This window comes from Crocodylus siamensis, chromosome 6, assembly GCF_052110815.1.
Source record: "Crocodylus siamensis isolate JL-2025a chromosome 6, ASM5211081v1, whole genome shotgun sequence".
Classification (NCBI taxonomy): domain Eukaryota; kingdom Metazoa; phylum Chordata; order Crocodylia; family Crocodylidae; genus Crocodylus; species Crocodylus siamensis.
The window spans coordinates 26,460,184-26,482,453 of NC_143400.1; the positions used below are offsets into that span (position 1 = coordinate 26,460,184).

Here is a 22,270-nt window from a genome sequence, read left to right on the forward strand (position 1 = left end):
TCGCATATTTCTCCAATTTAAAAGAAGCTAGAAACTTTGCTAATGTACTAGGACGGGGTAAGCAAACCCCAGCACAGGTGCCAGAGTGTGGCATTTGAAGGCATTTGGCTTGGCATGTGCCCCTCGGGGCGAACAGCAAGGAAGGGCCCAGGGCTGCACTCCACAGCAAGGATTGGTCCCCTTGTGGCTTCCCTGCCATCCGCCCTCTTAAAAATCGAGGTTGCCGGTGTTTTTGGCACTCTGCCGAAAAATGGTGCTGACCCCAGGAGTTTGGGGCTATGTTATTGTATCTAAGATTGAAGCAGAAACATATACACCTTGGTTGGGATGTGCATTAAGTTGCTCTATTAAGTGTAAAAAAACCCCAAAAAACAAAAAAAACAACACCCAAGTGGGTAAATAATAATCTAAAGACAGTTTCATTAGTCCTGCTGTCATTTAAAATGATGCATCTCTCTCTCAGTCAGATTCATAAAACAAAATCCAGCCTCCTTGAACGTCTAGACAATGCATCCAGCACTTCGCTGACCGTGACTTCCACGCTGGAGTTAATATTCAACATGGCCAGCGCATTGAGGCGCTCTTCGCCCATTCTTGAACGAAACCAAGTTTTAATCCTCCCGAGACTAGATAAGCTTCTTTCCACCGTAGCTGTAGACAGAGGAAGTGTGCACAGGATCTTGAGTAAGATATGGATGTTTGGATACCATTTCTTGTTGCAGTTTGCTAGACTCTCAATGGCCGTGCTCGGCACCTCGTTTTTCCCCACGCCCTCCCACTTCTTCTTCCACATCTGAAATTCCCCCAGCACGACGCTCCAGCTGTCCAGCAGATCTGCATCGTACATCTCCAAAACACGACTAAGTTTCTCGGAGGGATACTGGCTCGAAAACTGAGGGATGAGGATGCTTAGATCTGTCACAGCGTTGCCGTGCAGTGTAAATCTCTGTGTCAGCTCTCGAATCATGGAGTCCAAAAATGGGATGTAGTTGTTCATTCGAAAGTAGTCCTCAACGCTGCCACACAGGATGCCACACCGGTGTCGTTGCCAGAATAAAGTGACTTCAATGTCATGCTTTGTTGTGACGGACTGGGCTTTGTGAAACAATTCGGTGAACTCCTCACCAGCTCCAGAGCTTTTATCCTTGAACATCCCCACCGCAACTTGCACTTGGTTGTAACATTCAACGATGTCGGCATTCATCTTCTGAAGTTCCTTGGACAGAGGGAGCGTGATTCCTAACAGCGATTCGGCAATCGTCAGGTTGATGATAAATTCAAAGTCGCGTATGTGTTTGCTGTGCCTGTCTGCTTTGTCGCGGATAGCTTTGTCACGGTCCGTCTGCATCGCTTCCAGTGCGGCAATAACGGCATCGTAGAGCTCGGCAAACACTGCGATGCTCTTGTGCCGCTCCACCCACCCCGTGGCACAGGCACTTTGCAAGCATTTGTAACCGCTGTCCGGACACACAGAAGCGATTGCATCTGACAGGTATTTCATTCGCTTGGATGATTCCTCAAAGAAATTAATGACTTCGTTCAGAGTACTTAAGGTGTTTTCTATTCCGCACACAGTGCACGATTTTGAGATGGCGAGATTCAAAGCATGAGACACAGAATGACTGTATACAGCAGCTGGAAAATCAGCCTTGATGTAAGCCTGTACACCGTTTACCCGGCCAGACATACTGGTAGCCCCACCATAACTTTGCCCCCTCAATTTTGTCAAATCTAGACCACACTTTCTTAAGAAATCCAAAAGAGTTGTTGCTAAGCTGGCACCGGTCAGGTCATAAACAGGCAAAAAGCCCAGGAAAACTTCACAAACTATAAGCGGTTCTTCTCTGACATACCGCACGCAAACAGACATTTGTTCCGTATTTGAGATGTCCGTGGTTTCATCAGCCAGCATGGTAAAAAAACCCGACTCATTTATTTCATTGACCAGTTTGCTCCTGACAATGCTGGCACTTTTCTGAATAATTTCGTTCTGAATGGTTTTGCTTGTGTACTTTGCATTTTTGGGCGCCTTTACTAAGTGTTCGTGCAGGGTTACGTCACCAGCTTGACAACGGGAGCGCAGAAGCGACTGGAAAATGCCTTCGGATTTGCCCTCGTTATTCATATCTAATTTGCCATCATCGTGCTTCCCTCGGAGAGGCAGACCTTTTTTCCCTGCAAACAGCACAGTCTCAATGATGGGCACCAGTTTCTTCCGGTTTTCTTCCACTTGCGCGCACCTCCCGCTGCTCAGTGAGGGCATCAGGCTCTTATCTTTGTTTTCATAGCACGTGGTGAACATCTGCGCTTTCAAACAGGCAGTCTGGTGCGACCTTTTGGCAGCATGATTCCTGAACTCTGCCGTGGCTTTCTTCCAGTTCGAGTACGGCACAGAGACGAACACAGACCGTTTTTTCCCTCCTACAGGGACAGGGGCAAACAGCATGCACATACGGCAGAAGATGCCCTCACACTTGCCACTGTAAGACATGAAAGGGTAGTATTTCAGCCACAAATAATTAAATGGTCGTGGGCTGTCCTCTGCATCCTTATACACGGGGAAGTCGTAGCTCGGATTAGGGGTCCAAGGCTGAGTAAGCAGCTTGTACTTCATATCATCGTTTAAAGAAAGTCGGCAGTCTACGTAACTCCCCACATCGTACTCGCTGCAAGTTTCTGGAATAGATATGGCTGCCTGTGGATTTGGCGTGGGTTGTGAGTCGCGGTGGGTAGCAGCAGATTGGAAATCTGCTCGTCGCCATGTTTCGGCTCCGGATCCCAGGGCGCTGCGGCTTCCGATGGCTGGCGTGCATTTTTTCTTAGTGAAGGGACTGAAGTCAGCGTGGCTCTTTCTTTTTTTCTCCATTTCAGCCGAGATGATCAGGCTGTTTTATCCAGAGCCCTAGCGGCAGCTGGGGAAGGCGCCCAATCCCTCTCTGCCTCGCTAACAGCTGCACCGAGGCAAGAAGCTCACTATAAAATTAAAATTAGATTGCATGAATAAGATAGACTCAAGAACAGAAAATAGCTGCTAAGCCAAGTAAGTTCTCTACGGTAAGGGATTACAGCAAGAAAGCATTTCTCCCCCGAAAGGGACTGCAGCAAGCATGTGAAAGGGGGCTGGGGCACCTTAAATATTAAGCCACTGCCTTTAAAGACAAGGCAGGGCTTTCGCAAATGCTAGCTAGGGAGGGGGGAGTGGGAGCCTGCTTGCCCGGGGGGTTAGCTGTGCATGCAGACATCCCCTTTCTACCCCAAATGAACCCCTTGCACACAGCTCTTTGCAGGGGACGCATGATCTTCACCTCCCCTTCCCAGGAAAATACAGACCTTTATCCATACTCCACCAGCAAAGGAAGTGGAGGGGAGAGAAGGAGGGACTGATAACAGGTCAGCCGAAGAGGAATTAACTCTTTCCGGGAGACAGAGCGCTAGGGCAGGATTTAAGGCAGCCAGGCGCAAGCTCCACCCAATGCAATGCTGGCGGTGGCTATAGGAAGGGGAAGAGCAGAGGGGATTGATCCTTCTCGTTCCCTAAGAAGGTGTCCATCTGAGCCCCTGCAAACCTGGCTCCTGGACCTGCATCAAGCAGCAAAAACATCATGTTCTGGGGTGGTGCACTGCACTGGGTGGGCCCCAGGGCCTGAGATGGGGTATGGATGGCAACTGCCCCATAGACCCCTGGGCTGTACTAGCTGAAGCTAATTCCCCTGTAACGGTCCACTCCTGACCCCCCCTCCCCCAGTACCCAGCTCCCTCTCTTACCTGTTTGCTCCTTACCCTCTGCTGCCTCCTGCAAAGACCAGGATTCCCACAATGTGCTGGGTATGGCTCCCTCCACCTCAAGAGAAAGGGCAGGCAGCTGGCATGAAGCTATGAGCAGAGGAGGATAAATATGTGCATATAAACACGGCTGCATCTCGGGGTTTGGAAAGGTGGCTGCCAACTGTGCTCCGCATCTTCGCATAGCACAACAATATTTTTCTCCAATTAAAAAGAAACTAGCAGCTTCCCTCAGATGCTAGGGGCCTAGGCCTGTGTTATCCACTTTTCAGCTGGAAGCAAAAAGCAAATACAACTTTCCTGGACTGTGCATGCAGAGAGGCAGAGGTGGGGCTGGAAGGGACCTCTAGAGTCGCATTGAGTGCAACCCCATGCTCAAGGCAGGATCACCCCTATCTGAACTGTCCCATACCAATCTTTGTCTAACCTATTCCTAAAACTACGTAGAGGGTGCATCTACACAAGGTGCTTACTGCACATTGGCCTCATAAAAATGCTCAGTAGTGCATCACAACACAAACCATGCTAAGAACCCGCTGCCCAGTGTTATTAGGCTAATGCGCAGTAAGTGTCACTAAATAACTCGACACTGCACATTTGGTTAGTACTTTCCTGAGCCAGCAGTGAACTAAATGTGCAATATCTAAAGCGTATTAATGAACATGTAGACACGCCCAGAAAGAGGTATTTAGCTATGTACTTTTACAAGGCCTAGAACCCTAACCTGCCACGGGTAAAGCAGGGAGACAACCGCGGCCGGCATGCTGCTGCTGCAAGGGTTATGTTATAAAGTGTATCTATACACGCACACACGCATGCACACACACACACACACACGAACAGGCTCTGTTAACATAGCACATTTATATATATATATATTTTATATATATAAAAAAACCCCACATGTTATATATGTATATATATGCACACATAAAACACATTTATGCATACACACACAGATACAGCAACTGGAACACAGCAAATTACATATATGATGTATACACAGACACACTTAAGAATATAGCAAATGATATCTACATATACACACACATATGCACACATTATATATATATTTGCTATATTTATTGAAATTTATTCAAATGCATGAAAAGTTGAAGGCTGAAATTCCTCCTATGCTAACCTGGACATAGTGGGGATCACTGAAATGGGGTGGGACCTAACACTTCCCTGGAATTCATGTCCATGAGCAGAGAGATTTTACAGGGCAGAGGTGTAGGTAGCCGTGCTAGTCTGAAATCAGGTAGAAGACAGGGCAGATTTGCACCCTATAGACCTAGACACCCCTGTATTTTTAGCTATATAGAAAGAGAGCAAGCATGGGCATGTGGGGCACAGACCCTAAATCAGACTTTCCAGACCTGAAGTGCTGGAGGCTCCAGGTGGGAGAGGACCAGTGGAGAAAACCCTGGTTAGACCCAGTCACCCTCCCGCCGTCCAGCCTCCGCTCTCTGCTGCTGTGACACAGGCCTTGATGTACTGGTCTGTGACATGGGCCAAAGCCTGGCAAGTAGAGCTGTATTTGACTGAGTCCAGGGAGCCAGTGCCCACACCATGGGACGTGAGCCTGTTTGACACACACTGGGGTCATGGGCCTCAGGACCATAGAGCAACTTTTAGCACTGTATGTACACACACACAGTTTATAACATAGCAAATTATATGCATATATATATATACACATGCACCCCACCACGTATAAACTTATACATATGTATAAATTATATTTATGTGTGTGTATGTAGGCATATTTATAAGTGTGTGTGTGTGTGTGTGTGTGTATAGGCAAGGTTCTTAGAGTGGTATCTTTTATTAGACCAACTGAGTAGCTAGAAAAAAAGGTTTTGGCTACTCAGTTGTTCTAATAAAAGATATCACTCTAAGAACCTTGTCTGCCTATGTCCTTAGACCAACACAGCTGAAACCAAAAACTCAGTATACATATATGTAGCACAAGCTTTGGTAGGCTGAAGCCATTTCAGATCCTTTGGCAGCATCTGAGGAGATGAGCTTCTTCTACAAAATCTGTGCGATAGGTACACACACACATATATATGCACATGCTTACACAGACATGCATGCACATGCTTGCACAGATGGGCATACAGGCATGCACATGTAGGCATGTGGACACAAGCACATGCACGCACAGACATATGCAGACACAGGTGCGCAAAGAGACACACAAGTACACCCAAAGACACACACACACAGGCACAGAGACCAACCACACCCAAGGCACAGAGACTACAGACACACAGGAACAGGCTCACACAAACACAGCTGCACACAGGCACAGAGACTACTAACACACAGACACATAGGCAGTGCTGGGGGGGATGAAGGGGGTGGTCCTGGCAGCAGCAGTGGTAACCCTTTGCTGCATGATTCCCCACCCCAATCCCTTCCTTCTTGGCTTCAGAGCAGGAATTCATGGTGGGGGGCACTGCCTCCCCTCCCCCCTGCCCCTTCTCCTAGCCAGTGTGTCTCCAACCCACAATGCACTGGGATGCCCCCCCCTCCCAGAGCAGGGAGCAAACCCCCTACCCCCATCTTCCCCCAGGGAGCGTCCACGGGCTCCTTGGACTCATTTGAGGGCTGTCTGTTGGTATCCCCCTTGGCACTCTTGTTATGAACCTCTGACCTCCACTCCTGTCCCTGTTTTCATTCTTATTTGTCCCAAGTAATCAATTATTACCTTTCCTGTAGCTTCCCTGCCTGAGGCAGGCCAATAAATTACCTGGTGGATTTTGAGCCATGCTCCTTAAGGTGATAAATCACCCCCCACCACCACCCCACAGGAAATGCAGCATAGAAATTAAATTAAATTATACTGCATTAAATGAAAGTAAATTTAGGGCCTAGACAGAAATAACAATTTTCACTCAATCTCGCCCTTGAAAGCACTCTATAGCCATGACCAAACAGAAGTGCACGGCTGCAACATGCTTGAAAAGGGCCCAATACAGCAAAAATCTGAACCCTTGCTGCATGAGGAATCAGATAAAGATGTTTCAAAGCAGAGCACCTTCTGTAACTTCTGTCTGTGCTGCTAGTGAGCCAACAGGAGCAGGAAACAGCAGCTTGCAAGCAGTTTGCTGGAAGCAAGGGGAAGAGGAGCCATGTATCAGGCCCCACCAGATCTGGCTCTGGGAAAGGTTGGCAAGCCAGGGCTACAGTGTGTTCAGCCGGCTGAGGGTTTCCTTGCTGGGTTGTGTGTTGGGGTGTGTGTGCTGAGCTCTTGGAAATGGTTGGTGCTAGCTCCTGAACACGGAAGAATTGGTGGGGGATGTAGTAGCAGATGGCAACATGGGCAACAGCAACCACGAGATGATCGAATTCAGGATCCTGAGGAAAGGCAGGATGGGGAGGAGAGTAAGGACCCTGGACTTCCGAAAAGCAGACTTTGACTTCCTCAGGGAACTGGTGGGCAGGATCCTCTGGGAAGCCAGTCTGAAGGGGAGAGGAGTCCAGGCGAGCTGGCAGTACTTCAAAAAAGTCTTATTGGGAGTGCAGGAACAAATCATCCTGACATGCAGGAAGACTAGCAGGTGTGACAGAAGACCAGCTTGGCTTAGCAGGGAACGCTTCAGAAAACTAATCACAAAAAGGAAGGTTACAAGAGGTGAAAACTTGGACAAACAACAAAGGAGGAATACAAGATATTGCCTGGCATGCAGGGATGAAGTCAGGAAGGCCAAAGCGCACTTGGAGTTGCAGCTAGCAAGGGATGTAAAGGGGAACAAGAAGGGTTTCTTCAAGTATGTTGGTAGCAAGAGGAGGATTGGGGAAAGTGTGGGCTCCTTACTGAACCAGGGAGGCAACTTTGGGACAGAGGATGCAGAAAAGGCCGAAGTGCTCAATGCCTTTTTTGTTTCAGCCTTCACAGACAAGGTCAGATACCAGACTACTGCACTGGGCAACACAACTGGGGAGGAGGTGAGCAGCCAACAGTGCTGAAAGAACAGGCTAGGGGCTATTTAGAAAAGCTGGACATGTACAAGTCCTTGGGGTTGGATGGGATGCACCCAAGGGTGCTGAGGGAGTTGGCTGATGTGAATGCAGAGCCATTGGCCATCATCTTTGAAAACTCATGGTGATCAGGAGAGATCCTAGGTGATTGGGAAAGGGCAAATACAGTGCACATCTTTAAGAAAAGGAAGAGGGGGGATCCAGGGTACTGCAGACCAGTCTGCCTTGCCTCCGTCCCTGGAAAATCACGGAGCAGATCCTCAAGGAATCCATTTCTAAGCACGTGCAATGAAGTGCTTAGAAATGCAGCCCAGGATGCTCTTGGCCTTCTTGGCAGCAAGGGCACACTGTTGGCTCATATTCAGGTTGTTGTCCACTGCAACCCCCAGGGCCTTTTCTACAGAGCTGCTGCCCAGCCAGTCAGCCCCCCGCCTGTCCCAAGGCATGGGATTGCTTCATCATAAGTGCAGGATTTTGCACTTGTCTTTGTTGAACTTTATGAGATGTCTTTTGGCCCAATCCTCCAATTTCTCTAGGTCTCTCTGGACCCCAGCCCTACCCTGCAGTGTATCCACTGCTCCCCCCAGATTGGTGTCATCTGCAGACTTGCTGAGGGTGCACTCTATGCCATCTTTCAGGTCACTGCTGATGAAGACGTTGAACAAAACCGGCCGCAGGACCGACCCCTGGGATACTCCACTTGATAACGGCTGCCAGCTAGACATGGAGCCATTGATTACTACCCTCTGAGCCCAATTCAGCCATTTTTCTATCCCCCTCGCAGCCCATTCATCCAGCCCAGACTTCCTTAGCTTGCTTGCAAGAATATTGTGGGAGACGGTATCAAAAGCCTTGCTTAAATCAAGGCACACCACATCCACTGGTCTGCCTGCATCCACAGAGACGGTCATCTCATCAGAGGAGGCAATCAGGTGGGTCAGGCAGGACTTGCCCCCTGTGCATCCATGCCGACTCTTCCTAACCACCTTCTCCTCCGTGCTGAGGGGTGGGGACCAGACCTGGGCACAGGATGCCAGGTGCCAACACAGGGGCAGCCCTGCTGGGCTTAGCTGCTTGTGCTGCCTGGTGCCAGCTGGGGGAAGGGGGAGGTCTGTGCTGCCCCAGCCCCGCCAGGCTCTGCCCCTGCTGCTCCCTGCCCGCACCCCCTCCAGCCGGTGCCAGCCGGGCCAGGGCGGAGCTGCAGCAGGACGTGATGCTGGGGCTAAATCCAGCCCCTTCCGTCCTCCCTCTGACGGCTGGGGCCGGCCCGGTGGGAGGAGGAGCAAGAGGGCTGCAGGTCGGGAGTAAGGGGCACTGGCAGTACAGGGGGGCCGTGGGGTTTGGGGGGTACTTGGAGGTCCAGCCCACTCCCCATGCACCGTGTCAGGGCAGGACACCCGTGGCCTCTCGGTGCGGGCCAGGCCAGGGGCTGTGGGGCTGGCTTCAGCAGTGTGCCTCTGCAGTGGGGGGTCATGGTCTTGCCCTCATCACAATAACACCCGCTGTCTCCTTCCCGCAGGCAGCCAGGAGCCCTGGCACCCACGTGTGAGCAGGGAGAGGGAGAGCTGGGCGAGGCAGAGGAGATGGCTGCTGAGCTGGAGCTGGCATCAGCCGTGGGCTTCCCCTGCCCGGTGCCGGTGACGATGGAGGAGCAGGACCTGGCTGGCCCTGAGTCCAGGGCGGGAGCCGAGGGGCAAAGGAAAGTCCCTTGTGCTGTCTGGGCAGGGACAGGCAGAGCATCCCCGAGGTGGGCAGCACCACAGCGGATCAAGCAGGAGCGGCTGGAGGAGCCCGTCCGGCCCTGGCAGGTGAGTGTCTCTGTGCTGAGCCTGTGGTGTCAAACGTGTCTCTGGGCTGCGTCCCCCTGGCCTGGCGTGTCTGCTCCAGGCAGCTGCGGGAGGTCTGCAGCCGCCTGCGGGATCTCTGCCAGCCCCAGCGCTGCAGCAAGGAGCAGGTCCTGGAGCTGGTGGTGCTGGAGCAAGTCCTGGCCGTCCTGCCCCGGGAGATGCCGAGCTGGGAGTGGGGGTGCAGCGTGGAGACCTGCACCGAGGCGGTGGCCCTGGCCAAGGGGTTTCAACTGGGGCCAGCAGTGGATGAGACGCTCCAGGTGAAAGGGTTTCACCCCTGTCAATGCTGATACCCTGTCTCCACGTGTTTGCTTCCCTGTCTCTCCCCACTCCCAGCAGCAGTGGTGCCCACAGCAGAGCGAGATCATGGCCCTGAGCAAGGTGCAGGCTGCAGTGGGGTGTGGACGTGGAGCCAGGGTAAAGCCTGGCAAGAGTTGGGGGTGCAGGGAAGAGCCAGAGGAGCTGAGAGACCTCAAGAGATGCAAGAGGAAGCTTCACCAGCGGGAGAGGCTGCATCTGAAGCAGGGAGGGCCTGATGGGAAGCAGGAGCTCGCTGCTAAGTACAGATAACCTGAGATACTGGGGCTAGAAGTGCTGGTGTTAGCATCTGTGGGTCCAGTGCAGCCTCAGCGTCCTCTGAGGGGTGCTTCAAGAGAGCATTTAAGACTGGGGATCTCAGGGGAGGACCTCAGGGCACTCTTTGGCAACCAGGCAGCACAAGGGAGCATGAGGTGGGAGTCTCCTCAGCTGAGCCCCCCAGGTTCGTCCTGAGAAGCTGCTCCTAAGCCCAGCAGGCTCCTTCCAGCCCAGCCACTAGTAGGGCAGGGTCATGAGCTTGGAGCTCGCTCGGAGTGAGCCTTGTTCCTGACCCGCTGGAGGAAAACCTGATAGAAAGGGAAATGAATCCCAGTCTCCTTGCACCAGTGTCTGACTGGGATGAAGGACAAATTCCCAAAGGCGCTGATATCTGGAGGAGCCCCCTCCAAGCTGGCAGGTGTGACGTGTGCCCAAGGAAAACGGGGACTTTGTGATTTGGAGAACTATAACACCGTCATCTTTGTGCACAGAGCTGTTATGGCGCAGCCCCCCTCTTTCTCCTGCTTCCAGGCTGAGTTTGCACGCAGTCCCACCTGCTTCATCCCATCCCAGGCCATTCCCCTTCCTGGCTCTACTCCTTCCCCTGCCCTTCATTCCCATTCCACGGCTGGACACGAGAGGGAAGGCTGCAGCAGCCCCAGATCATGTAGGACATCAGCAGGGAGGCTCCCTGTGTTTTGCGGGAGGAGTAAATCTCCTGGGATTTGCAGTCTGCAGAGCACTCCACCACAAAGCCTAATCGGGGGTGGGGGGAAAAGATGACTCCCGGCATCACCAACACCCCGTGTTTCTTGGGTGGTGCCTGGTGGAGACGGGCAAATCCCAGGGTCCCCCTTGCAGGTTGGGTGCTCTCCCTCCGAGTCACTACTGTGAGAACAGCTTCCCCAGGGGAGACTCGGGAACCTGGACCACAGTCTCTGCTGGCGTCATTACAATGGCAGTGCCCCTCCTGTGGGCGCAGCGTATACCACCAGAGGGAATAGCTGCACTGACTCCCTGGACGGCGTGAGCTAAAGCAGACCATCACATGCTTCTCTGTCCGTAGAGCCGTGTCCACACCAGACCCTTCCCTGTGTCAGCTGAGGAGTAAGACTCAGGCTGTTGGAGGCTGGAGCCGGAGATGCTGATGGTGTTATCCTTGTGACTGCAGCTCCGGGAGGCCTTCGAGGACGTGGCCGTGTACTTCACGCCGGAGGAGTGGGAGCTGCTGGAAGCTGGAGACAAGGGGCTGTACCGGGACCAGATGCTGAGGAATTACCAAGCCCTCGTTTCCCTGGGTGAGGTTCTGGTTCTTGTTTCCTCCCTAGAGCTGTATGAGATCAGAAATGTCCCCTTCTTCTATGCAGTGATTTATCCTCAGTTTGGAATGAGTGACTATGTTATTTTTATTCTCCTGTCATTGAAACTTGGGCAATTGCTCCCTTTCTGTTTGAAGGAGAAAGGTGACGTTATATTCAGTCATTTTGAATCATTTATCTCGTATAGTTTTCTTCATTAAGTGCAAAACCACCATTCCCCTTCATCTCCTAATGCTTCAGGCACTTCCACAGGCTGAGTATATGAACAGACTGGCAGGGCCTACATGTGCATTTACTGCACAGTAAGCAGCTGTTAAATTGGCATCTACACATGTAGGTGTTACTGCGCAGTAATGCTGTGTGTGCTCCGACTTGGGAGTAAAGTTACTCCCAAGTCAGAACGCACACAGTGTTACTGTGCAGTAAGGCGTCTACATATGCGTTACTGCATGGTAACTAATCGGGCTTAAATTTGCTACCTGCATCACGCAGATAGCAAATTTACACCAAAGTCAGCGTAAGTCCCCGTAGTTACTGTGCAGTAACCTAAATTACTGCACAGTAACTGCACGTGTAGACGTGCCCACTATGTAACTTCTTTTCTGTCTGTGTATTTACTTCTTTCCTGATTTTCTCTGCACGGTCAGCTGGAATTTCAACTTAATTTACAGTGTCAATGCATGCAAATGTTCTTGGGGACATTCTTCTCCCCCCCACAAAAGATCTCAGGATACAAGATTTGTTTCAGATCGCGTTAATCCTCTTTTCTCATCTCACTAATAGTATCGGATACAACATTCTCCAAGTCTTTTGTTTAATCGTTGTGGGTTTAAGGCAGCATATCAGTTGTTTTCTCATCTTCTCTAGGTGTTCAGTTTTCTGTACAACTCTTCAGTGCTTCTTGTGCTACTGCCATTTTATTGCTCTCATCTTTTCTGCATAAACAACTTGGGTTCAAATCCACTTTTGTCTCTTACTGAAGATATCTCTGTTTACTGTGATACCTCATGTAACCTCCATTTCCCTCCTGATGTTTCTTATGTGATTAGGTTTCAACTAATACATTTTTAGCAGCTGGAAGTAAAGCCACCTCTCTGAATCCCTAAGTGAATTATATTCTTTCTATAGTATAAAGCTGCTCGTCAACCTTGCCTGGGCTTTCTGTTTATGTTAACATCGACCATTTCCTCCTATCTCTGATATTCTCTTTCTTTATTTAACCTTTGAGAATAGCCCAAAGTCGGCAGGTTCGATAATGTGTGGAAACATGTTGCTCTCACAAGGTATCATCAGCCTTTGAGTTTGGTTATGTCTCTACTTTTAGTCATCCTGCCACCTATTTTTATTGAATGGAGGTGATTTTGTCATGTCCTTTTGCTTGGGAACTGGGTTGCCTGGTGCTATCCTGTGGGCTTTTTCATTCTGTAAAAATGTGTCATCTTCCTTCTTTTATCCATACCCCTAATGCAAATGGACTGTATCCTAAGCACATGCGTCTCTACATCACCTCCACCCATCACCTGAAAAGACTGCTATGGTTGCCTCTACAGCTATTATAGCATCATCCTTTCCTACGCCATGCCCAAATTAATTATTTTCTCTCCCAAACACAACCTTTCATTGTCACCAGTGTGTCATTGACTCTTCACTTCTAAGACCTATCCCTGCAAACCTTTATTTATTGAGAATAAATCCATTTCTATTTTTTTTTCACATGGATTTACCCTAATAAAATGAGCTGGATGCATTCTCATGACTATGTTCACTGTCTCTCTCTTCAAAGCAAATTCGGACCTGGAAAATCTATAAAAGCATCCTTTTTTCCTCCTTGCATATCACAGACCACTGCATCTCTGCCCACCTTCTTTTGTGAGTTTTTTGAGGGATTGATGGTTTATATTTCATTTGACCATCATTTCCCTTACTTGGGCAACAGAGGGCATGATCCTAGTGAAGGTTTCTGCCTCTAGTGTCTTCTCTTTTGTCTTAAATGTTTTAATGAGGATTCAGAGGAGAGGAGATGAGGACATTTGAGTCCATTCTCCAAATTTTAATCGGGCATTGAATGGTGGAATAACCAGAACAAGATACAGAGCTCCCGCACTAGTTCATCTCCTTCTTACCAAGCGACCTCCTTTCAGTCCCCCTTAGAGTATTTGAGGCCATTGGATCCTTTCTCCAAGTCCAAACTGGGTCCTGGGTGATGAAATAACCATCGCCTCTACCCTTCCCAACACAGGATACCGAGGTCCCACTCCAGACTTAATCTGCCGCATCCAGCGAAGGGAGATGGAGCTCTGGGCCTGTGATGATGAGGAAGGTGGAGAAAGCTCGCTGTCTGAGGACATGTGCCTAGGTGAGTCTTGCACATCCCTGTCCAGCTCAGGACTTGTGAATACCCCACAGGAACTGGAAACCTGAACACTTGCCTTGAGCAAGGGCCACAAAGTCCCGACAGCACACAGCTCAGGCAGTTGTGCGTCCAGGCAGGTGTGTGTACCCATTCCTTGCATTTCAATGATGCGGGGACAGAGAATTGATCCCTTAACCTACCCCTGCTTAGGGCCCTCTACATAGGAAATCTGCCTTCAACCCTTGAGATCCCTGTCTCTGGAGGCATTGTGGCAAGGGTTTCTGTCGTGGAGGGAAGGGCCTGCCCATAGTGCAGTCTCTCTCTTTCATGTGCCATTTTAGGGTAACAACATTCATAGATTAATATCTAAATTTAATAACCATTCAACTGCTTTAGGGGTAGCTGCCTGGATTGATTTTTAAATTGCCATTCCATGATCTTGTTGGGCAGTCATTCACAACGTTGCACCATCTGGAAAACTGTACCACAATCACTGTCTTTGATTTTTCCATTTATGGTGTCCAAATTTTCCATGAAGTGTCTGGATGAGATTCAGGGAGGGCCAAATAACCACGTAATGAAATGCTAGGGACAAAGCCAACCTGCTGTCTTGTTTTCACGTACAAATCTGGTAGCCCTGCAGTACCATGAGTTTCAACTTCCATCTTTTCTCAGCAATGCAAGTAATGCAATCCAACCCGGTCCAACCCAGCTCCACTATACCTGTGTTACACCTTCTGGCAGAGCATGATCTTGTTTGAATTGCCCCATGGTGCCCATCGGAGTTGGCAGAAACCCTCCGGGGTTTATTAAAGATTGGGCTGTAGGGAGGCTGGTGCTCTGCTCCCTGCTGCTACTAGTCCTGTTGTTTAGTCTGAACTGGAAGTCTCCTGCCCTCTGTAACAGGCAGGAGAATAAAGGCAGTGTTCAGACAGTATCTCCAGGTGCATGAAATGCCTACTAGGTGCAGCTGGGATTCACAGGCTTTCATGCCTGGAGGGATCCAAGCACCTCCTTGTTTCCCCCAGAATTGCCCACGTTTCATAGTTTCATAGTTTCATAGTAGCTAGAGTCGGAAGGGACCTAGGTAGATCATCTAGTCCGACCCCCTGCCTGAGCAGGAAAGAGCACCGGGGTCAGATGACCCCGGCAAGGTGCTCATCTAACTTCCTTTTAAAAATCCCCAGGCTTGGAGCCTGCACCACTTCCCCTGGAAGCTGGTTCCAGGCCCTAGCCGCCCTGACTGTGAAGTAGCGCCTCCTAATATCTAATCTAAACTTACCCTCCGCCAGCTTGTGACCGTTATTCCTGGTCACTCCTGGCAGCGCACGGGGGAACAGGGACTCCCCCAATACCCGCTGATCCCCCCTGACCAGTTTGTAGCAGGCCACAAGGTCCCCCCTTAACCTTCTCTTGTGGAGGCTAAACAGGTTCAGGTCCCTTAGCCTCTCCTCATAAGGCCTGCCCTGCTGACCCCTGATCATACGAGTGGCCCTCCTCTGAACTCTTTCCATATCGTCCACGTCCCTCTTGAAGTGTGGCGCCCAGAACTGGACGCAGTACTCCAGCTGCGGCCTGACCAGTGCCGCATAGAGGGGGAGGATCACCTCCCTGGACCTGCTCGAGATGCATCTGTGGATGCATGACAAGGTACGGTTGGCCTTCTTGACTGCCTCCCCACACTGCCGGCCCATGTTCATCGTGGAGTCAATGACGACTCCAAGATCCTTTTCCGTCTCCGTGCTGGCAAGAGGGGAGTTCCCCAACCTGTAAGTGTGGTGCCGGTTCTTCCTCCCCATGTGCAACACCTTGCACTTATCAGTGTTAAACCCCATCCTATTCTCATCCGCCCACCGTTGCAACCTGTCAAGGTCAGCTTGTAGCCTATTGCACCCTTCTAGTGCACCCACATCCCCCCACATCTTAGTGTCATCAGCAAACTTGAACAGGGTGCTTTCTACCCCGTCATCCAAGTCACTGATGAAGATGTTGAACAGTGCGGGCCCGAGGACCGAGCCCTGCGGAATCCCACTGCCCACGTCCTTCCAGGTCGAGAAGAACCCATCCACTACCACCCTCTGGGTGCGGCCCTCCAACCAGTTGGCGACCCATTTGACCGTGTGGGCATCGACACCACAGTCTCCCAGCTTTTTGATGAGGACAGGGTGAGAGACAGTGTCGAAAGCCTTCCGGAAGTCCAAAAAGACTACATCCACAGCAACCCCTGCGTCTAATGATTTGGTGACCTGATCGTAAAAGGCCACCAGGTTGGTCTGACAAGACCTGCCACTGATGAACCCATGTTGGTTGCCCCTGAGCATGCATTCCCCCACAAGGCCCTCCTGGATGTGTGCCAGGATAATTTTTTCAAAGAGCTTACCCGGGATTGAGGTAAGACTAACTGGCCTGTAATTTCCCGGGTCCTCTTTTTTTCCCTTTTTGAAGATAGGGACCACATTGGCCCTCTTCCAGTCCTCCGGCACCTCGCCAGAGCACCACGAGTGCTCATAGAGCCGCGCCAGGGGTCCCGCAATGACCTCGGCCAGTTCCTGTAGAACCCTAGGGTGAAGATCGTCCGGACCAGCGGACTTGAACACATCCAGCCTCTCCAGAAGTACCCTAACTAACTCCTCGCTAACCCCTGGCCCAGGCGTGTCTCTCCCGGGGCCCGAGGGGGGCCCAGCAGGGAGGTGGCTTGAACTGGTCCCTACTTAGGAAGACAGAGGCAAAGAAATCGTTAAATATGTTAGCTTTGTCATCTGGCGTGATGACTAAGTTGCCCATCGTGTCCTGCAGGGGCCCCACATTACCCGGGACCCTCTTTTTACCCCCTATGTATTTGAAGAAGGACTTCCTATTGTCCTTAATCCGGGAAGCTAGTCCTATCTCCATCTCTGCCTTGGCCCTCCTGACTGCCCCCCTACATCCTCGGGCGACTGTAACATAGTCCTTCTTGGTGATGACCCCATCTCTCCATTGGGTATATGCCTCCCTTTTAGCAAGGAGACATTCCCGGATGCTCTTAGTGAGCCATGGGGGTTTATGTGCCCTCCTGCTCCCTTTGACCCTTGTTGGGATTACCTCCCTTTGGGCATGGAGGATCGTCTCCTTAAGGAGCAACCACTCACCTTCGACATCTGATTCCCTTCCCCTCTGGGTCCTCAGCGCTTCCCCAACGATCCTCCTTAGCTTGTTGAAGTCAGCCCTCCTAAAGTCTAGGGCTGTTGCCTTGCTGCAGCCCTTTGCCACCTTACGCTGGATGGTGAATTCCAGCAAGCGATGATCACTGTCTCCCAGGTGGCCCATCACCCGCAGCCCCCTCACCAGGTCATCACCCGTGGCCAGCACCAGGTCCAACAAGGCGTCTCCCCTGGTGGGTCTGTGCACCTCCTGGGTTAGATGGAGGTCCTGCACTCTGGCTAAGAACCGACGTGAGCGATCAGACTTGGCTGACTGCTCCTCCCAGCAGATGTCTGGGAAGTTCAGGTCCCCCATGATGACCACATCCTTAGCCCTCACTGCCTCTGTAAGCTGACCTAAGAATTCCTGGTCGAGCTCTTCTCCCTGGTTGGGAGGTCTATAGTAAACTCCCACCGTTAAGTCTCTCTCCCCTGGACTGCCTTTTACTCTAACCCAGAGCACCTCAGAGTGCCCCCCCTCTACCCCCTTGCTAATTAACGAGGAAGTATATTCCTCCTTGATGTAGAGTGCTACTCCTCCACCTTTCCTTCCTATCCTGTCCTTCCTACGTTCTGCTCCGTAAGTGGGGCACACGCGGTACAAGCTGTGAAACCATATAGAATTGGACCCCTTGTTCTTACAAAGTAACTGAGACCCAGCCATACTGTGGGGCACATCCTAGCATGAGGAATTTTTCCCTTTGCCAGCTGGACAGGGACTAATTTTGGGGCTCCTGTCTCTACCTAGCAGATGCTGAGACGCTGGGCAGAACTGAGCAGCAGCCTCCTGAGGAAGGGCCTGCCATGCTGAAGCTGCTGCAGGCTGGAAACCAGCTCCCCACCCAACAGGGACAAAGAAGAGTGGAGACCCAAAGGAGTAGGGATGGATGTGAAGGGCAGAGAGACCTGAAGAGCCACAAAGGCATGGTTCCCGTGGGGCAGGGGCTGCATATATGTGGAAAGCCTGGTGAGAGCTTTGGGGGCAAACAGGAACTTGGGGCCCACCGGGGACCCCACTGGACGGAGAACACCCACTGTGCTGGGCATGAGGACAACTTCCACCATACGTACCCTCTCCTCGGGCACCGGAGAATTCACTCCGGGCATCACCCACGCCTCTGCCCGGAGTGTGGGAAGAGCTTTGTCTCCCTGAGTGACCTCCAAGTACACCAAGGTGTGCACGTGAGGGAGCCGCTGTACCGCTGTGCCGAGTGCAAGAAGAGCTTCACCAAGTGGGATCACCTCCAAAGCCACACGTGCATGCATGTGGAGGAGAAGTCATTCCCCTTCCCACACTGCAGGAAGAGCTTCCCCAAGAGCCCCCTGCTTGTGCAATGCCAGGGTGTGCACCCGGGGGAGAAGCCCTTCGCCTGCAGCCAGTGCGGGAAGAGCTTCGCCAAGAGCTCCACGCTCACACAGCACTTGCGCAGGCACATGGGGGAGAAGCCGTTCTCGTGCCCGCAGTGTGGCAAAGGCTTCATCAAGAGGTCTGACCTCACCAATCACCTGCGCGTGCACACGGGGGAGAGGCCCTTCTCCTGTAGCCAGTGCGGGAAGAGCTTCACCCACAGCTTCCACCTCACCAATCACCTGCGCGTGCACACGGGAGAGAAACCCTTCTCCTGCAGCCAGTGCGGGAAGAGCTTCACGCAGAGCTCCCAACTCACCACGCACGTGCGCGTGCACACGGGGGAAAAGCCCTTCTCTTGTCCCCAGTGCGAGAAGAGCTTCAGCAACAGATCGACGCTCACGAGTCACCTGCGTGTGCACACAGGGGAAAAGCCGTTTTCCTGCCTGCAGTGTGGGAAAACCTTCACCAAGAGCTCCACGCTCACGCAGCACCTGCGCGTGCACACGGGGGAGAAGCCGTTCTCCTGCACCTGGTGTGGGAAGAGTTTCACGCAGAGCTCCAATCTCATGCGGCACCAGCGCATGCACACGGGCGAGAAGCCGTTCTCCTGCGGCCAGTGCGGTAAGAGGTTCACCGAAAGCTGCAAGCTCACAAACCACCTGCGAGTGCACACTGGCGAGAAGCCTTTCACCTGCAGCCAGTGTGGGAAGAGCTTCACCAAGAGCTCCACGCTCACGCAGCACCTGCGCGTGCACACGGGGGAGAAGCCCTTTTCCTGCAGCCAGTGCGAGAAGAGCTTTGTGCAGAGCTCCATGCTCATGCAGCACCTGCATGTGCACACGGGGGAGAAGCTTTTCTGTGCCCACTGCGGGAAGGGCTTCATTAAGAGGTCCAATCTCAACAAACACCAGCGCGTGCACATGGGGTAGAAGCTATTTTCTTGCACCCAGCTTCTGTCGCTGGCACGTGCGCAAGAGCAAAAAGCCGTGCCACTGTGCCCAGCGACAGAAGTGTTTCTGGCAGAGATGTACCCTGAGCAAGTGCAAGGAAACCCATGGGAGCAGGATCATCATTGCACTGAATGGCAGGGACGGTTTCCTCATTCTCCCCGGGCAGTGGGAGTGCGGGTCCTGCCCCTGGATTGCAACGCCCCAGCTCCTGCCTGCTTCATGTGGGGTGTCCCATATGAAATGGTGTGGTAGCTTCTGGGAGCTGTTGGGACAGAGAAAGGCACAGGTAAGAGCTACGCGATGGATGGAGCCAGGGAGCAGAGAGGATAAAAGCCGGGGAGACGCAAAACCATAGTTGCCCTGTGAAAGACATCCTTTCTTGAACCATCCTGTCCCAGGCTACTACCTGTAGTAGCAACGTGACCCCTTCCTTTTCCTTCCTGGGGCGTTTGGGACATGACAGTTGTCATGGTTTTTACTGTCCTTGATTATCTCATCTCGTTCTACATCCCCTGCTCCTGCGGGAGAACCAGTCTGGATGAGATAATAAATGAAATATCCCCAAATCGGGTCTCAACTGCTTTGTCCTAGGGCACTCCCAAGCTTCCTCCGTGGTTCAGTGCTGTGCTGGTTACAGGCCAGGACAGGTCTGGCTAGCAAGAGTCTTATCTTTTTGGGGAGGAAATAGAAAAAAAGTTGGGTATTCAGGAATTAACTGTCTCACCAGCCCAAGGAGACCGAGCCTCTGGCTCCCACGATGGGAGCACCACAGTGACCATCCCTCTTTGTAGTCCCGATCCAAACTGGATGCAACTGCCGAGGGGCTCTTGTTCCCTGCACCCGGGCCTGCCCCAGGCTCCTCAGTGCAACCGAGCCTCGGCTGTAGGTGCTGGCCAGGATGAGCCCTGTGACTCCTGGGGCTGAGGGACCGTGCAATGGGTAAAAGCATCACTTGCTGTCTCTATGGCCCCACCAGTGCGCTCCACCATAACCCCCTTGCCCCTCACATTGCTGGTTCCTTTTCAGCAGAAGAGCTTAAAAATCCAGATAATTTTCTGAAGGTGACAATGGTCCCTCCACAGTAGGGTGGATGAAGGGCAGTAAGCACAGCCCCAAATTGGGAGAGGCACGAGAGCTCCCACATGGACTAGGCTGGGGTAACCCCGTGCATTTTATATCTGTCTGTCCCTGGGGGGATCTCCCAGCATCGGAGCCTGCAAATCTGCACTCGCTCTCTCTAAGTGCTCCTAAAGGAGCCGGCATGGATGGACACGAGGTGCCAAATCAGGGCCATGGCTTCCCCTCCCCAGTGCAGTCGATCTGATCTGCTCTTTTGCTCTGAGCATCTCTCTGCTCCCTTCCCCTTAACTCCCCAGTACTCCCAGTCCAGAGCCAGCCTGCTTAGTAAGGGTACAAGTAGCTGGGCTGAAAAATAGCTTTGATGCAGGGTGGCAAGAGACGTCACCTTTGTACCACCATAAACATTTTTATGGAGGCATAAAGTGAAAGCAAGTAGATGCCTGCACCTTCTGCTGCACCACAACTGCTCACATTTGTGGCCTCAGCAGAAGGCAGTAAAAAACCAGGGCTTTAATGCTGCCCACATCTGTTTGCTTATGGCAGACAAGCTCCGACAGCATGAATCTGCCTGGGCCATCCGGCCTCCCCCGGGCAGGGCTTGCTCAGGTTTGAGGGGCAGTGAACACTTGGGAGTGCATGCCTCTGTTTCCCCACTTACCTAGATGCATCTTTCCAGACCCACAGTGCAATCCCTCTGCAAGGGTTTTCTCTGGGCAAACCTGCAAGCATAGAGAGGGGTGCTCTCCCATCTGCTTCTAGCCATCCGAAGTGTTGTAACATGCCAACCTCTTTGCTTTCAGACCAGGTCATGATATGCAGCGAGGAAGAGGAGGGGGAAGAGCAAGAAGTCCTAGGTGTGATTTCCAGTAGCTGATTCTTGGCAAGATGGATTAGGCTCATACTTATGGGCCCAAGTCCCCTCAGGCCCCCTTATAGGAGGTCTAAGATATGGCCCTTGGTTTAGTGCCCTCCCTTTGACCTGTCACCCCAGCCCCCTGCTTTGAGACAGGCCTCATCCTGACCTCCTCTTTACCAACAGGATAAAGTGGGGGGGTCCCTTCCCTGGGCCTTAATCTTGAGTCCCATCAGAGACCAGTGTGTGATGATGATGATGATGCAGGATGCAGAGAAAGGGCTGGGACCAAAAGGATGCTGACAAGGGGGCAGGTCAAAGGAGCGACTTCCAGGCAGCCCCTCAAGGAGCAAAAGCCTGTTCCTGTGGGCCACGGCCTCTGCAAGAGGCACGATCCTGCTCTTTCAGGCTCCCACGCCCCTCGTTCCACTCACGGTCATCCCTGTCCCACAGGGCTCCACCGGCCTTTCATGGTCCTGGCTTTCCCGTCTGCCAGAGGCCTGGGGATGATAGCCTGTCCTGGCTACAGAGGCAAGCATGAGTCAGAGCCCGGTGGGCCATCAACTTTTATGCTGGCATAGTTAAGGCCCCCCAGTTTCTAGGCAATGGGGCAAGTAGCATCCCTCCTGGCCGACTTTCAGTCCCCAGACAGAAAGACCTGGTTCCCACTTACAGCAGCCGTTAATAGACCTTCCCCAAGGATGCCATCCTGCAGAGTGTTTTGCATTTCAGTTGGTTTGACCCATGCACCCTCACCTACGCCCACCGCTGAGCCTGCATCACCCTTTGAAAATTCACTGAGCATTGGGCACCTTCCAAAGGCATGGCAAGAAGGCCCATCCCCTCCCTCCGTCTGTGGCCACCTCCAGTGCAGAGACAAACCAGACAGCCCATCAAAAGCAACGAGGGTCATTCAAGTCACAAGGTTTATTTCCTTTTAAAAAAAAACTTGGCAAGATAGGGCAAGTGGACTAGTCAGGACTAGTGGA

General features: G+C 52.0%; 2 protein-coding genes across 5 annotated transcripts; one reads left to right on the forward strand and one right to left on the reverse strand.

Moving 5' to 3' along the window:
* Positions 1–322: 322 nt before the first annotated feature.
* On the reverse strand, positions 323–2,869 carry LOC149861897 (52 kDa repressor of the inhibitor of the protein kinase-like). The gene has a single exon (XM_090054618.1). It carries the CDS (start codon positions 2,864–2,866, stop codon positions 470–472), a length of 2,397 nt encoding a protein of 798 aa, XP_089910744.1. The 5' UTR covers positions 2,867–2,869; the 3' UTR covers positions 323–469.
* Positions 2,870–9,018: 6,149 nt separating this feature from the next.
* Positions 9,019–22,053, forward strand: LOC149861898 (uncharacterized). Of its 4 annotated transcripts, XM_090054644.1 has the most exons (5): positions 9,019–9,070; positions 9,293–9,581; positions 11,368–11,494; positions 13,755–13,871; positions 17,799–22,053. In XM_090054644.1, the coding sequence occupies exons 2-5, from the start codon at positions 9,357–9,359 to the stop codon at positions 19,325–19,327; spliced, it is 1,998 nt and encodes a 665-aa protein (XP_089910770.1). In that variant the 5' UTR covers positions 9,019–9,070; positions 9,293–9,356; the 3' UTR covers positions 19,328–22,053. The 4 variants fall into 4 exon arrangements, with proteins under 4 accessions (XP_089910770.1, XP_089910771.1, XP_089910772.1 ...); XM_090054645.1 differs by lacking the exon at positions 13,755–13,871 and having other exon boundaries at positions 17,796–22,053; XM_090054646.1 differs by lacking the exon at positions 13,755–13,871.
* Positions 22,054–22,270: the final 217 nt, after the last annotated feature.